Genomic DNA, 14,230 nt, shown 5'->3' with positions numbered 1-14,230 from the left:
TCTTAGAAGCTTCCCCTCCTTGTTTCCCCTCCTTGTTTCCCCTCCTTGTTTCCTCTCCTCGTTTCCCCTCCTTGTTTCCCCTCCTTGTTTCCTCTCCTTGTTTCCCATCCTTGTTTTCTCTCCTTGTTTCCTCTCCTTGTTTTTCCTCGTTTCCTCTCCTTGTTTCCTCTCCTTGTTTCCCCTCCTTGTTTCCCCTCCTGGTTTCCTCTCCTGGTTTCCCCTCCTTGTTTCCTCTCCTTGTTTCCCCTCCTTGTTTCCTCTCCTGGTTTCCCATCCTTGTTTCCTATCCTTGTTTCCTCTTCTTGTTTTTCTCCTCCTTGTTTCCCCTCCTTGTTTCCCCTCCTTGTTTCCTCTCCTTGTTTCCTCTCCTTGTTTCCCCTCCTTGTTTCCTCTCCTGGTTTCCCATCCTTGTTTCCCCTCCTTGTTTCCTCTCCTTGATTTTCCCCTCCTTGTTTCCTCTCCTTGTTTCCTTTCCTACGTCGTTAGTGATCTGAGAGAAAGCGCAACAGAAGAGCTTAATTCGAGAAAATAAACGGGGAGAGTCAGCCTTGGTACGTTGGCACACACGTCGACCTGCACCCTCTCTCGTACCAGGATGTTACAAACACCCAGAATTCCCTGGAAAGTGACAACTGCCGACCTCGGTTCATGTTAGGGCACATTCACACACGTTACCAAGACCTGCTAAACCAGCTTGGGTCGTATACACTAGGAACCAAACGGAATAAATGAAACCGGGAGGGACTACCTGAACTTGTCCAATAAGAAAACTTTTTTATTTTCCGTTGCAAAACATTTTTGCGACCATGTGCACTAATGAATACGACCCTGGACCTAAACATATACCAAGAGAAAGTACCCAAAGAGAAGCAACCCATTGGGAAATGTTTTAAAACATTGATTTATTTAAACAGATTTGTGTTTGTTTTCCACATCCATGTTGAGTTATTTTTCCTCAATAAGAGACCTACAAGACTGTTAGGATTACGTCCCAAATGGCACCCTATTTCCTACATTGTGCAATACCTTTACCCAAGCCCTATGGGCCCTGCTTAAAAGTAGTGCACTATATAGGGAATAGGGTGCCATTTGGGATGCCTGGCATGAAAGTCCCATATCGCACAATGCCCAGTTCTGAGGCTAGCAACGGCCCGGTTGGTATGTGTCCCATATGGCACCCTATTCCCTATATAGTGCACTACTTTTGACCAGGTCCCATCAGGGTCATTGTATAGGGAGCCATTTGGGACACAGCCTTGGTCCAGTTGATCGTTGGTCCTTCTTTAGGAAGAGTCAAAATGGAGCTGCAACATTTAGGCCCCTTCCTCGTGTTAAAATCTAAAACAAAACAAATTGGTCAAAAACTGACAAGAGGTCAAACAGAGGGTTGGTATTAGACCACATTCAAATGCTGCTCTGAAGATTTCAGCTGTAGAAACAGTCAAAACCTAAAAGGAAGTGTGTTGAATTTACATTAAAATCACTGACGCTACATTTCCAGTTGCATTGTGACCACTCAAATTATACAGCTTCAAAATAACAAGATGGCTTTTTTGATTAGCAATTAAATGCATCTCATTTAACAACAGCAATACCTCCAAACATAATCAAGAGATTGTGGAGCAGACTGATAGTGATCACTGATTGGATATTTACAGTACAGGGCAGGTGAGGAGCTGGTGGGTAACTAACACTGACAGTCTGACATAGACCTGTCATAACACATCTCTGTCACACAGGTGTGTATGTGTGTGTGTGTGTGTACCACAGTTCAACACAATGCAGTCAGAAGGCATCGACTTCAATCCATTAAACACTGACAACCCGTTTCACTCTCTTAGCTTGTCATCAACATAACTGGCTCAGAACAAACTGCTCCCAGCACCAAAGCAAACAGTTTAAAAAACGTTAAACGTTAAAAAGAGACATTGTCTCAAACATTTGAGATTTAATGAACCCCTGTAATAAATTGTTTGATTCCTCATTGTTGTTTTTCAATACAAAATCAATAAAGCCTTTTTCTATTTGAAAGCTTCAAATCAAAAACATTCCCATGGTGGGATTATTAAGGAATGAATGCACTTCCTGTTTGTGAGTTTTACAGGAAGTATACTGGTCAGACACAGTGTGTATCGTCATGGTTACAATACTGTCCAAACAGACAATCATAGAGGCACCCTTTTCATCAAAGAGTAGCTAGAAGTTACCCCTAACCACAGATACAGGGTCAGATTTTATTTGCATCAATAGTTAAGGTTAGGATTAGGGTATCTGATCCTAGATCTGTGATTAAGGGCAACTTCTACCTCACACGTCAAGCTTCACCTTCCTTCAAACAAAATGGCCAACACAGTGGTCCATCTCTGCAACAGTGAATTATCTACAATAGAAATGGAATGGCTCAGTCCTCACAGTCTTTCACCTATTGGGATTTTCCTGTTTCATCATTTTAACGATTCACAGTTTTCCCTTTACGAAGTTCCGCCCACAAGACCACACCCACATCCTGCAATTCTCCTCCCCCTTTTGAAGGTTCCAGTTCCATGGCCCCTCCTACTTAGGGTTCGATTTACATCAACACTCTAGGTCCAGAGGTAACTATAAATAGTGGTTTGCCCCTTGGTTGATATTTTCTGTTTCAGGAGGGTGCTCACAGTCAGGTCAACGTTGATATCTGTATCTGGGGTGTAATGATTTGTCAAACAGGAGTGTCCAGCACCCCCATAATTCGAACCTTCGTTGTAGGATGAAGATGCTATTGCATTGTTGTGCCTTTCTACCCAATTGTCAACGTTACGATTCAGCGTGTCCATGCTGGTCCTAGATCATTGTCCCAACAGGCCATTGGTCACAGTCAAGGTTACGATTTTCGGATGATAATTTGATCCTAGATCAGTGCCTCTTAACAAATGGAGCCCCAGTCAAGCATACAACTCAGCGGGTGAAAGGTTGATCCTAGATCTGTGCATAACAGGCTATTAACACCAGTTACAGTTACTTAGAGAATCTCAACTGATCTTAGATCAGTAACTCACCCCACCCCACACCCAGGGCCTCAGGTCAAGAAGGATTCAGAGTCTAAAGTGATCCTGGATCAGGCCAGCAGAGCCTCCCCCTCCTCCACCCAGAGCAGGTCCAGGGCCTCAGCCTGCCTCTGTTCTCTCTGGTGGATCCTGCGGAGGCGGAGGATGTACAGTAGGATGGCCAGCAGGACCACCAGGATACAGGCAAAGAACAAGTAGTGGTTGTAGACGAAGGAGGAACGCAGCCAGTTGGAGTGGCCCTGTTTAAATGACTCTGCCTGGAGGTCCCTGTTAGAGAGGAGAGAGAGAGATGGATTAATAACAGAGACATACAGACAGACACAGACAGACACAGGAAGTGCCCACAGACCTGAGAGGCAGGAAGCGTGTCTTGAACAGGATGGCTCCCAGGGTCCACTGAACCTCCTTGTCATAGACCAGCTGAGCAGTCTTCAGGCTGGGGTAGTCCTTAGGGAACCTGAAGCCTGAGTGGAGCACCTGGAACATCCAGGCTGACTTAAAACACTGGTACCTGGACAGGGAGGGAGGTGGTTGATGAGGTCAGGTACACTGTAAAGCAAGTTGAGATTTACATCTGACTGGAATATACACAATATGCCATTCCATTTTTATTAGATAGGCATTTACATTTCCAGACAGATCGACGTAGATTAATATCTATTACACATATACACTATAAACGGCATAGTGAGTAACTGGGTTGAAGGGTTTCGTACTTCAGTCTGGAGGCGTCTGCTTGTTTAGAGAACAGCTTGCTGTCCAGACGCTTTGTCAGGGTCGACCATTTGGTGGCACAATAGTCCTGCAGACAGACAGGAGACAACGGAGTTACTTCCTGGAAAGATATCTCAGCGATTTAAGAACTTAAAGACAGCCTGGTCCCAGATCTGTTTGTGCTATCATGCCAACTCCTCATCATGCCAAACATGAGTGGCGTGACAGCACAAACAGACTGGTACCAGGCTATCATTCCAACTCCTCATCATGCCAAACATGACAAGGAGTGGCGTGACGGCACAAACAGACTGGTACCAGGCTATCATTCCAAGAGACAATGACAAACAAGTCATTTTCTTGCCTTTCACAAAACCAATGTTTTCCCTCAGATTTCTTCGGCAGTGCAAAGAAAGGCATCTCCCAATGATTTATTTTTTGTTGAAACTAGACTTATAAATCGGGACCAAGAGAGCTAGGTGGGGAGAAACTTATCCTGCCTAGGTAATGACAGAGGAAACCCTGTTCTAGAATTTCTGATCATGATAAGTTCTAGAATGATGAGATGTGGTTACCGTGGCAGCCTTGGAGTACTTGGCGCTGTCGTACGGTCCCCCCATCCTCAGCACATCCTCAGTGCAGTAGAAGAACTCAGAGAAGCCGTAGAACTCTGAGTTGCTGTAGTCGATGGGAGCCTGGTACACCCCCCTGGGGGACCCCATGGTGCCGTTGTGGAGACCCAGGAAGGGCCTGACTGCCCCCTGGCAACGCGCCCAGTCCCCCTGCCCTCTCAGGTGGACCGCACGGCCGTCACGACGAACCACGTCTGATAGGCCGACGGGGAGGCACGGGTCCGCGAGGGGCGTGGCTTCCATCATGCCCGTCTGATCGCCTGTCAGCCTGGAGGACAACCAGGAAGTGACACGGAGGAAGGGACAGTCAGTCGATCAATCAAAGAGTTCTCACACTCAAGGTGTCGAGATGAAATTGGAGGAAGTTGATGAATTGGAGAATGTCTGCACCTATGTTTATGCAAGTGTCTGTCTGTCTGTCTGTCTGTCTGTCTGTCTGTCTGTCTGTCTGTCTGTCTGTCTGTCTGTCTGTCTGTCTGTCTGTCTGTCTGTCTGTCTGTCTGTCTGTCTGTCTGTCTGTCTGTCTGTCTGTCTGTCTGTCTGTCTGTCTGTCTGTCTGTCTGTCTGTCTGTGCCTCTGTGTGTGTGTGTGTCTCGCTCTCTCTGCGTCCGTGTACGTGTCACCCCACCGGTCCTACCTGTTCTTGGTGATGGTGGAGTTGATCAGCTGGTCTTCGTAGCGTTGTCGGGCCATGTTCCCCCCGAAGCCCAGGAACGTGGTGACATATACACGGTAGACGTGCTGCGTATGCTCTGAATCACAGCCCAGGTTAAACTCTGCCAGCAGGCTCTTACCAGACTCCTCCTGTAGAGGGAGACAGAGAACCACATACGTTACTTAAACCATAAAATCATGCTCTGGGGTGAAGATTCCCCTAAGTACATATCTAGAATCAGCTTCCCCTCCCCCAATTCTAAACTGGCCCAAGATAAGTGTCTACCGGCAACTTCACCCTACTCCTTGAATCATAGATTTGTAACAATCTTGTTGTTCAATTATATCCAATACACGGGAGATTCATAAAGGCACCAAGTTGAAGAAATCACACGGAAACAGGGAAGGACTACCTGAATTTGTCCAATAAGAAATGCTCATTTTCTTTTTACGTTGCAAAACGTTTTACTACGGTGTGCCCTAATGAATACGACCCTGGTGTGGAGAATCTGGACGCAGATATTATCTCCAAATACATGGTGTGGTTTACTAAACTCTAACATTAGGCTTACCAGTCTACAACAGCCAGTCATACCAAACAAATAGAATGAGAATGCTAGAGAATGCTAGCTCTCAGGTGGCTCCTTCCTTACCTGTTCAGGTGAACTGAAGTGGACTGCGCTAGGCACCTCATAGGCTATCTGCAGCGAGGCTCCGCCCATGTCCATGATGCCCACTGTGCGCCGCCGGCTGATTGGGTGATTGTTCTGTGACCCTGTAGTGACCTCCACCATTGCATCATCTTCTAGGAAAATTGAGAATTGAGTGTCAGTCATGTCAATGGTGGGTAACCGGTCAAATGTAGATACGTATGTAAAGGCATCAATGATCAACTTTAATGTTTTTCTCAGTCTGTTCAAAAGGAAAATGCATGTCCATATATACAAACCCCGGCATCATCCTTTGACAAACAAGCAATCAGATGCCATCAAATCTGGTTCATCATCATAATTAGCTAGTCGGATTCAGTCTTTTACGATTATCATGTCACACTGTGCGATTACCACACCGTTACCAAATAAAAATCTTGATATCATCCTGGCCAGATTGTACGACTTGCTTCAGTTCTGTCGTCGCATTCTGCGATTGGCTTGCGAGGATACGTCAGCTGGCGTAAGCTACGTCAACTGCAGTGGTGTATTTGATCTGCGCATGTGAGTGAAGTGAGTTAGAGCGACGCAAACAGGGTGGCGAGAGTGGGGAAACAGAAGAGTCATTGTCTGTTCTTTTGAGTTTTGAAGTTGAGTCTTTGCCTGATAAAGTGAAATTAGTATATATAAGTTATCCTGTGCGAGCTTATGTGCCGAGTACATTACGATGTTACAGGTGTCAAATTTATGGGCATGTGGCAGCAGTGTGTAGGAGGGAGGTTCCAAGGTGTGAGAAGTGTGCAAAAGGACATGAGACAAAGGAATGTGTAGCATTAGGGAAAGTAGTGGTATGTGCTAATTGTAGGGGTGGCCAAGGGGCTGGCGATCAGAAATGTCCTGTGCGAGAGAGGCAGGTTGAGGTTTCCAGGGTAAGAGTAGTGCAGAAGTTTTCATATGCTGAGGTTATTAATTGTACTGCAGGGATGGAACGTAAGTCGAAGAAAATTGAGGGTGTAGTGGCAGCTGCAGAGAGATATTTGGGTGTGCGAGACTAGACATCAGAAGAGTTAACATGGAGTGTTAAGTGGTGATGTCCTATCATTTCAGGTTGAGGGTATGAGGTAGGAATTAATATATTTAAATAGTGGAGAAGGGTGGGGTTAATTATTAGTAATAGTTTTGAATTTGTGAGTGTAGTGTTAGATGGTAGGGTATTTCTTTGCTTTGTTTTATTTTATTTTTCAAGGAAAAGAAAAGGGAGTTGTACTCCAGTCTAGTAGGTGGCGGTAATGCAACAAATTGGATGCCAACCGCTGTTAAACCTCATTGAAGAAGAGAGTTAGTAAAAACTAAGTAGGGGAGAACCAGGAGGAAAGTAACACTATTTATTCTCTCTGAGATCGATAGAGCTAGAGACACCATACGTTATGACACACAATTTATATGTCCTCTACCATTAGCAACTGTAATAGCATTTCTAGGGTAAATTAGTTTCAATGAAATAGATGAGAACAGAACTACCACAACGTTTCTTTTGTACCTGCTGGCAGGGAAGGAGTAAAACAGCTTTGGGACGGTAGTAACAGCTGGCGAGAAGTGCACAATATCGGAATTTTCTGGTTTGTAATGCTCTTTACAAGAGTATCATCAGCCATAATTTCATGTTTGTGTCGATTTGAATAATTAATGCTATAGGTTTGTCATTTATGAAAATGAACCATGCGTTGCGCAACCACAATATTTTGCTTACAATATTAAATCGGACGAAAATGGATCACATAATAGCTATATTAACCATCATTTTCTCATCTCACTTGAATGGGAATGTAGGAGATGTTTTTCGCAATAATCAGTGACTATTCATGATTAGCCCTACCAATCAGCTGTCCTTGTCATGCGCTCCTCGTGGCTTGATAGAACAAACGGCTTTATTCTCTTCACAAACAGCAAACTCATCTTGTTTGTCACATTTCCATGGCTTGACACAAGGTAATTGACCACCAGAATATATATCAGATACATATTTTCAACCACTAACCAGTCGATAAAAGCTTACGTGAAAAGCTGATCCATCAAGTCAATTGATTAAGGCGTAATTGTAAAGATGTCATATAATTTTCAAACATTGTCACTTGTTAATATTTTGCTAACATTATAAAAGCAATATGAACTAAAGGAGAGAACGGCCTGTGCTTAAGTTTTTTTGATTTTATTCCAGGTCATCAGTTTACATTGTGTTACTTTCATCCCATCCGTCTCTCCTGTAACTTCTCCCAGGCTAACACCCAAGACTAGCTAGCATGACAGTTGAAACCTATGCTTTTCATTTAGTTACTAGACGGGTTAAGAAAATGAAATATGTTTGGAACCTTAAACCACTAAACAACCGAAAAACACTTCTGGGCCAGTTTTTCTTTTTTTCATTATTCAAAACCACTTAATGTTAATAACACAGCGAAACATGTTCAGACTGGGCTGTTTTTTTGCAGGGAGCTCATCCTCCGCATTAAGAACGTGCTGACTTCACTACGTCATTCTAGCTTCTGTGTTATCTGAGAAAATGGGCGTGTTACTTTCGCCCCGGCTCTCCCCTATGCATCTTAGAAGTAGTTTTCACATATAAACGTTATATGTCCAAACTCAGAATCAAATAGGCTTCCCCAAAATAACATGGTCGCTGTGGTAGAACGTTTATTTTGATTGGCGATTTTGTGCATTTATCAAAATCCCATCAGGTTGCCTGATTTCAGATGTGTAATGTTAACAACATTATTAGGGAAATCGTTCTTCTTGCACAGCATGTAGGCTAAACGTTTAAATCAAACTATTATATGAATCTGACCATTCACAATAATCGTATTGTGTGCATACTCAGTGCCGGCCGTGTTCCTATTGGTAAGTCACCGGGATCAGCTTGTAACACCTGCCACACGACACGATAAAGGCAAAAACATTCTGACACTGATAGAACTTTGTCCGAGCCTACGACCGCACGTGGCGGTGCTTAAGAATCGGCAGACCTAGACCCGCTCACACGGAATGAGCCAAGACGGCCGACAATCGTTTACCACCTAAGAATTTGCCCGCGACGTGGAAATGTAGATGGGGGCGGCAAAACCGTGGCATAAGACGGCAAGAATCAGTCTGCAAAGGCCTTAACCTAGCCTTGAGACATGGCTATAGCTGCCATATATGGCATCTAACGCCCTAGAAAAATGGTGGCTACTGACCGGTATGTTTCAGGCCTACAGCCAAGCCATAACTCTATACAAAATCCAGCCTCATCCTTTGCAGTGAACATACAAGCGACATCATCAAAGAAGCCATAACCTCACACTCACCGTACTCTGCATGGTCAAAGCGTCCCAACACAAAGTTAATACCAATCCATGCATACACACCTGAGAGCAGAGAGGCAGTGTTACCATTAACACACACATAAACACACACACAAAGGACAGGTGCAGTATATTAGTACAATTAGACCATCTGGCCTTTTTTCACACCAATATATACAGATTTAGAAGACACTTTTATCCAAAGCGACTTAGTCATGCATGCATACAGTTTACGTATGGGTGGTCCCAGGAATCGATCAGTGTCTAGGTATAACTGCACCATATTCCCATCATGCTCACAGCTCTCTGTCTCACCTTCCTGTTTCCCAGAGATCACCTCTGCATGGGAGCTGGAGAACAGGAAGTCAAACTCCACAGGAACATCTCTTACCAGGTCCTCCAGGATAGCAGTCTGCTGACTGGGAAGGGGAGTGAAATGGGGATAAATAAACACACGTTTTAAACCGCTGTTAGCGATGTAAAAATCAATGCCCTAAACCTTCCACAGATCTCTAGGGGTAGATCCTGTGCTTCACCCCCAGCTGACCCTTGAACCCTGACAGGGTGGAGGGTTGAGGCCTACCTCTCAGGCAGCAGTCTCATGCCAGCAGTACAGAGGATATAGAGAGGAGTCTCCTTGTGTTTCTTCCTGGGGACATGGGTAGCAGCGAAGGAGAGGAGGGGGTGGAGGTAGTCACTAGCCTTGGCTGGGGTCAGAGCCATGGTGGAAATACCTGGAGAGGAGGGGAGAAAGAAAGAAAGAAAGAAAGAAAGAAAGAAAGAAGTTAGCGATAGTTGAGTTGGCGATGAGGTAGTGGCATTGGCTGGGGTGTAACAGGGCAGATTTACTATTTCTCTCTAAATTCTACTGTTAATTTATTGGGAACATAGCAGCTGCTAACTGCTTAGCAATTGCGGTCATCCTCAGTCCCAGTGTTTTCATGTACCAGGCAAATAGGAGGTAATGGGGAAAAACGTAGATAACAACAGCAGGTTGAGGACGTGTAGGTCTGGCCTGAAAACATGGGAAAACACAGGTGAAAACCCTCCACGCTGTATGACAACTTATTCTGGGGTGCCACGCCCCTACATGGTGAACATGTAGGTAACTGCCAAAACAATGGAAACACTTGAGTAAATGAGGGATACAAAGTATACTGAAAGCAGGTTCCTGAGTTCATTAAGAAATTAAAACATCCCATCATGCTTAGGGTCATGTATAACACCCAGTTGCTCATTATTTTGGCTACCATCCCTAGAACAAGAGATCTCAGTGACTTTGAAAGAGGGGTCCCAAAGGAGCTTAGGGGTTTAAAGTGTGTGTGTGTCTCCAGATCTCAACCCAATCGAACACTTCTTTGGCTGCGCCTGAGACAGCGTTTTCCACCACCATCAACAAAAAAATCAAATGAAGGAATTTCTCATGGAAGATCCCTCCAGTAGAGCTCCAGACACAGATTGTAGAATCTATGCCAAGGCACATTGAAGCTGTTCTGGCAGTTCTAATGGCTCAACGCCCCACTAAGACACTTTATGTTGGCAGTTCTAATGGCTCAACGCCCCACTAAGACACTTTATGTTGGCAGTTCTAATGGCTCAACGCCCCACTAAGACACTTTATGTTGGCAGTTCTAATGGCTCAACGCCCCACTAAGACACTTTATGTTGGCAGTTCTAATGGCTCAACGCCCCACTAAGACACTTTATGTTGGCAGTTCCCGTTACCTAGCTACTGTATCTTAGCTCTCTCTGTACCAAAGGTAAAGAGGTAAAAAGGCATCCGACAGAGTAAAGACAACATGTTCCTACTATGATGTGGCAACGGCATATGTGAGGATAACATCCTTTTTTTCCTGGTCATTCAACAGTAAGGTTGTTCTCTGCTGTTGTTGTAGCCCCCTCCCACCCCCACTCCTTCCCCACCTAACCCTCCTCACCAGGTTTGATCTTCTTGACCACAGGGTGGCGGTCATGGTCCCTCATCTGCCTGATGTCCAGCAGGGTGTGGGGGTTTCCATGGTGGGGGGGCCAGTAGTACACATACACCCTGGAGCCGCTGCTGCCACAGTCCACCACGATCCCATAGTTCAGAGCTACGTTGGTGACGTCAGTAGCCTCCATGGTCTCCACAGAGGAGAGGTATCTAGGAGAGAGAGAGAAAGGTTGGTAGGATAGAGGGAGGAAGAGAGAGAGAGACAGGAAAAACATGTTAGACACCATACAATTACACTTTGAATGCAGAATAATTAAGAGTCTGTGTTGACTCAGTAGCAGTACAGTGCAACCACTTGGCCTGGTGTGTGTGTCTGTTTTTCTCTCGCTCTCTGTCTGTCTGTCCGTTCATCTGACGTCCCACTCACTTGTTGACGTGTCCCCTGTGGCGCTGGGGCCCCCAGAGCTCAGTCTGGTAGACCCCCAGGAAGACCAGGGCAGAGCAGGTGAGGAACACTAGGAAGAAGGCCCTTTGCCTGGGCACACAGCCCAGAGACAGCAGGGACACACTGCAGTACCAGGAGGCTGGCAGGCATGAGAAACTGATCCTGGAGGGGAGGAGGGGAGGGGGGGGGTAGTTTTCGTTATTGTCATAGATATAGCCTACTACAACATAACGCATGGGCACATGCTCACAGTTATTGCATTACTTGTTCTGTATAACAGAACACCGTAGTAACATTTCAAACAACCATAAACATAGACCTCTTCACCTAAACACATGCTGAAGTTCAAATCCTGCCATCAAGTCAATACAGCAGTCCGGTTAGTGTGTGTTACCTCACGGTCCTTCTGAAGAAGCACCAGTTTGTGGTCCAGACGTTGTCCTTTGGGACCATTATTATACCAGTAGGCCCATATACTTTTCGTTCTATTTTTTTATTCTCTCTGATCCACTACCTGGGAAGAGTGTTTATGGACGTCACCCCTGTTCTAACTCTAGACATATCCCTGTTCTAACTCTAGACATATCCCTGTTCTAACTCTAGACATATCCCTGTTCTAACTCTAGACATATCCCTGTTCTAACTCTAGACATATCCCTGTTCTAGCTATAGGCATACAGTGCCTTGCAAAAGTATTCATCCCCCTTGGCGTTTTTCCTATTTTGTTGCATTACAACCTGTAATTGAAATGGATTTTTATTTGGATTTCATGTAATGGACATACACAAAATAGTCCAAATTGGTGAAGTGAAATGAAAAAAAGAACTTGTTTCAAAGAATTCTAAAAAATCAATAACGGAAAAGTGGTGTCTGCATATATATCACCCCCTTTGCTATGAAGCCCCTAAATAAGAAATAGTTAAATAAAGTCCACCTTTGTGCAATCTAAGTGTCACATGATCTGTCACATGATTTCAGTATATATACACTAATCATAGAGGCAACAAAGAGACCAAAGATAACCCTGAAGGAGCTGCACAGCGGAGATTGGAGTATCTGTCCATTGGACCACTTTAAGCCGTACACTCCACAGAGCTGGGCTTTACGGAAGAGTGGCCAGAAAAAAAGCCATTGCTTAAATAAAATAATAAGCAAACACATTTGGTGTTCGCCAAAAGGCATGTGTGAGACTCCCCAAATACAGTGGGGAGAACAAGTATTTGATACACTGCCGATTTTGCAGGTTTTCCTACTTACAAAGCATGTATAGGTCTGTAATTTTTATCATAGGTACACTTCAACTGTGAGAGACGGAATCTAAAACAAAAATCCAGAAAATCACATTGTATGATTTTTAAGTAATTAATTTGCATTTATTAATTTGCATTCTTGTTTGTTTCACAATAACAAATATTTTGCATCTTCAAAGTGGTAGGCATGTTGTGTAAATCAAATGATACAAACACCCAAAAAAAACAATTTAATTCCAGGTTGTAAGGCAACAAAATAGGAAAACTGCCAAGGGGGGGTGAATACTTTCGCAAGCCACTGTATCCCTGTTCTAACTCTAGACATATCCCTGTTCTAACTCTAGACATATCCCTGTATTGTGATAGCTGGTTATGCTGTTGGAGATTCGAGCTAGATTGGCTAACAATAGCACCCCGCAAAAAGAAAGTGTGTGTTACCTTGCCATATGTCCAAGCAGCAAGACCTAGCAGCAGAGTTAGCTGGCTGCCTGTCACCTCCTCATGGTTGGGAACGTACTACGTGGACCCAGGTGTTGCTTTCCCGTGGTGATCTGGAGAGAAGGAATATAGAGATAGTCACGTCGACAGAAAAGTAATTCACCACGTATCCCTTCAAGTTAGTTGTGGACCTGAAACATAGGTAGCTAGGCCTACAATTCGGTAAATCACAGAGTAACCAAGGAACAGCGAACTAGCTACATGTGTTAAATTAAAGCAGTGTCAATAGGAATAGATACAGTACATGCATGTGCAATAGAAACGCACCCTATGAATGCCCCCCCCCCCATGTTACGTCAACCCCTGAGTCTAGGTTGCTCTGCCAACTAGTTACTTTATCTATTATTTAAAACAGTGTGTTATGTAAGATTTCTTACTTGCCAGTAAACTGTTATCTCTACAAGCTAAACTAATCTCAATTCATCCACTGTGATCGCAATTTAACAAAGAATGAATACGTGGCCTGTGCACAGAATTTGTATTGATATAGCGATTTGGATCGACTAAAACTGGAACAATCCCGATAACTAACCGGCTTCCGGTGAATGTTACAGCTGTAGCCAGGTGGCTAGCTACAATATTTCCATACATTGTAACATTGTCACTGTTCCAAACTTACTTTGATACAAATTAACGCTGGCCGTCACGTCATCCCAGCCGGTTTAATCACGGGTGGATCCTACTCTTGAATCACAGATTAACAACAACATCTATTTTCTTCGAACGAGATTAATCTTCATCCAGGAAAATAAAAAGAACATTTAAATCCGTCAGATGACGTAGCTTCCGGTGCCTGACGTGGCCACGTAACTGAACACGTCGCTGTCCAATGTGCTGAATGATGCCCCCGTGTGGTGCGTGCGACTTGTACAATCAAGTTTGACCAATGCACATTGATATTGGTCAGTTTAAAATCTATAGCTGTTATGTTATGTATCTTTTGATGTATATTATTTATCTGCATGCAATTACATTCTTGCATCGCTTTCATTGCATGCACAGTGAGCCTGTCATGCATCATTTCACCAAGTAATTTCACAGTAGACAGAACAGTGATGACCTTCGAAGCCAG

The 14,230-nt window shown here is 44.3% G+C and overlaps 1 protein-coding gene across 2 annotated transcripts; it reads right to left on the bottom strand.

The window, feature by feature from the left end:
• Positions 1-779: 779 nt before the first annotated feature.
• On the bottom strand, positions 780-13,918 carry LOC311118897 (ectonucleoside triphosphate diphosphohydrolase 7-like). Of its 2 annotated transcripts, none has more exons than XM_084193661.1 (13): positions 13,778-13,918; positions 13,099-13,211; positions 11,393-11,572; positions 10,970-11,175; positions 9,616-9,766; positions 9,348-9,451; positions 9,036-9,095; positions 5,698-5,849; positions 5,028-5,194; positions 4,334-4,658; positions 3,761-3,846; positions 3,394-3,555; positions 780-3,311 (listed from the first exon to the last, which is right to left on the bottom strand). In XM_084193661.1, the coding sequence occupies exons 2-13, from the start codon at positions 13,104-13,106 to the stop codon at positions 3,095-3,097; spliced, it is 1,818 nt and encodes a 605-aa protein (XP_084049787.1). In that variant the 5' UTR covers positions 13,107-13,211; positions 13,778-13,918; the 3' UTR covers positions 780-3,094. The 2 variants fall into 2 exon arrangements, with proteins under 2 accessions (XP_084049787.1, XP_084049788.1); XM_084193662.1 differs by having other exon boundaries at positions 5,698-5,846.
• Between the last annotated feature and the right edge of the window lie 312 nt (positions 13,919-14,230).

This window comes from Coregonus lavaretus (genome assembly GCF_964263955.1).
Source record: "Coregonus lavaretus genome assembly, contig: HAP1_SCAFFOLD_616, whole genome shotgun sequence".
NCBI classification, from domain to species: Eukaryota; Metazoa; Chordata; class Actinopteri; order Salmoniformes; family Salmonidae; genus Coregonus; species Coregonus lavaretus.
The sequence above is the reverse complement of the archived record's forward strand: the minus strand, read 5'-3'. Positions and strand labels throughout refer to the sequence as shown.

Excerpts from the sequence above, each read along its gene's own strand:
- LOC311118897 (XM_084193661.1), bottom strand. Across the intron at positions 4,659-5,027 it reads TCCACCATCACCAAGAACAG|GCTGACAGGCGATCAGACGG; the intron begins GTAGGACCGGTG and ends GTTGTCCTCCAG. Across the intron at positions 3,556-3,760 it reads GCAGACGCCTCCAGACTGAA|GTACCAGTGTTTTAAGTCAG; the intron begins GTACGAAACCCT and ends CTCCCTGTCCAG.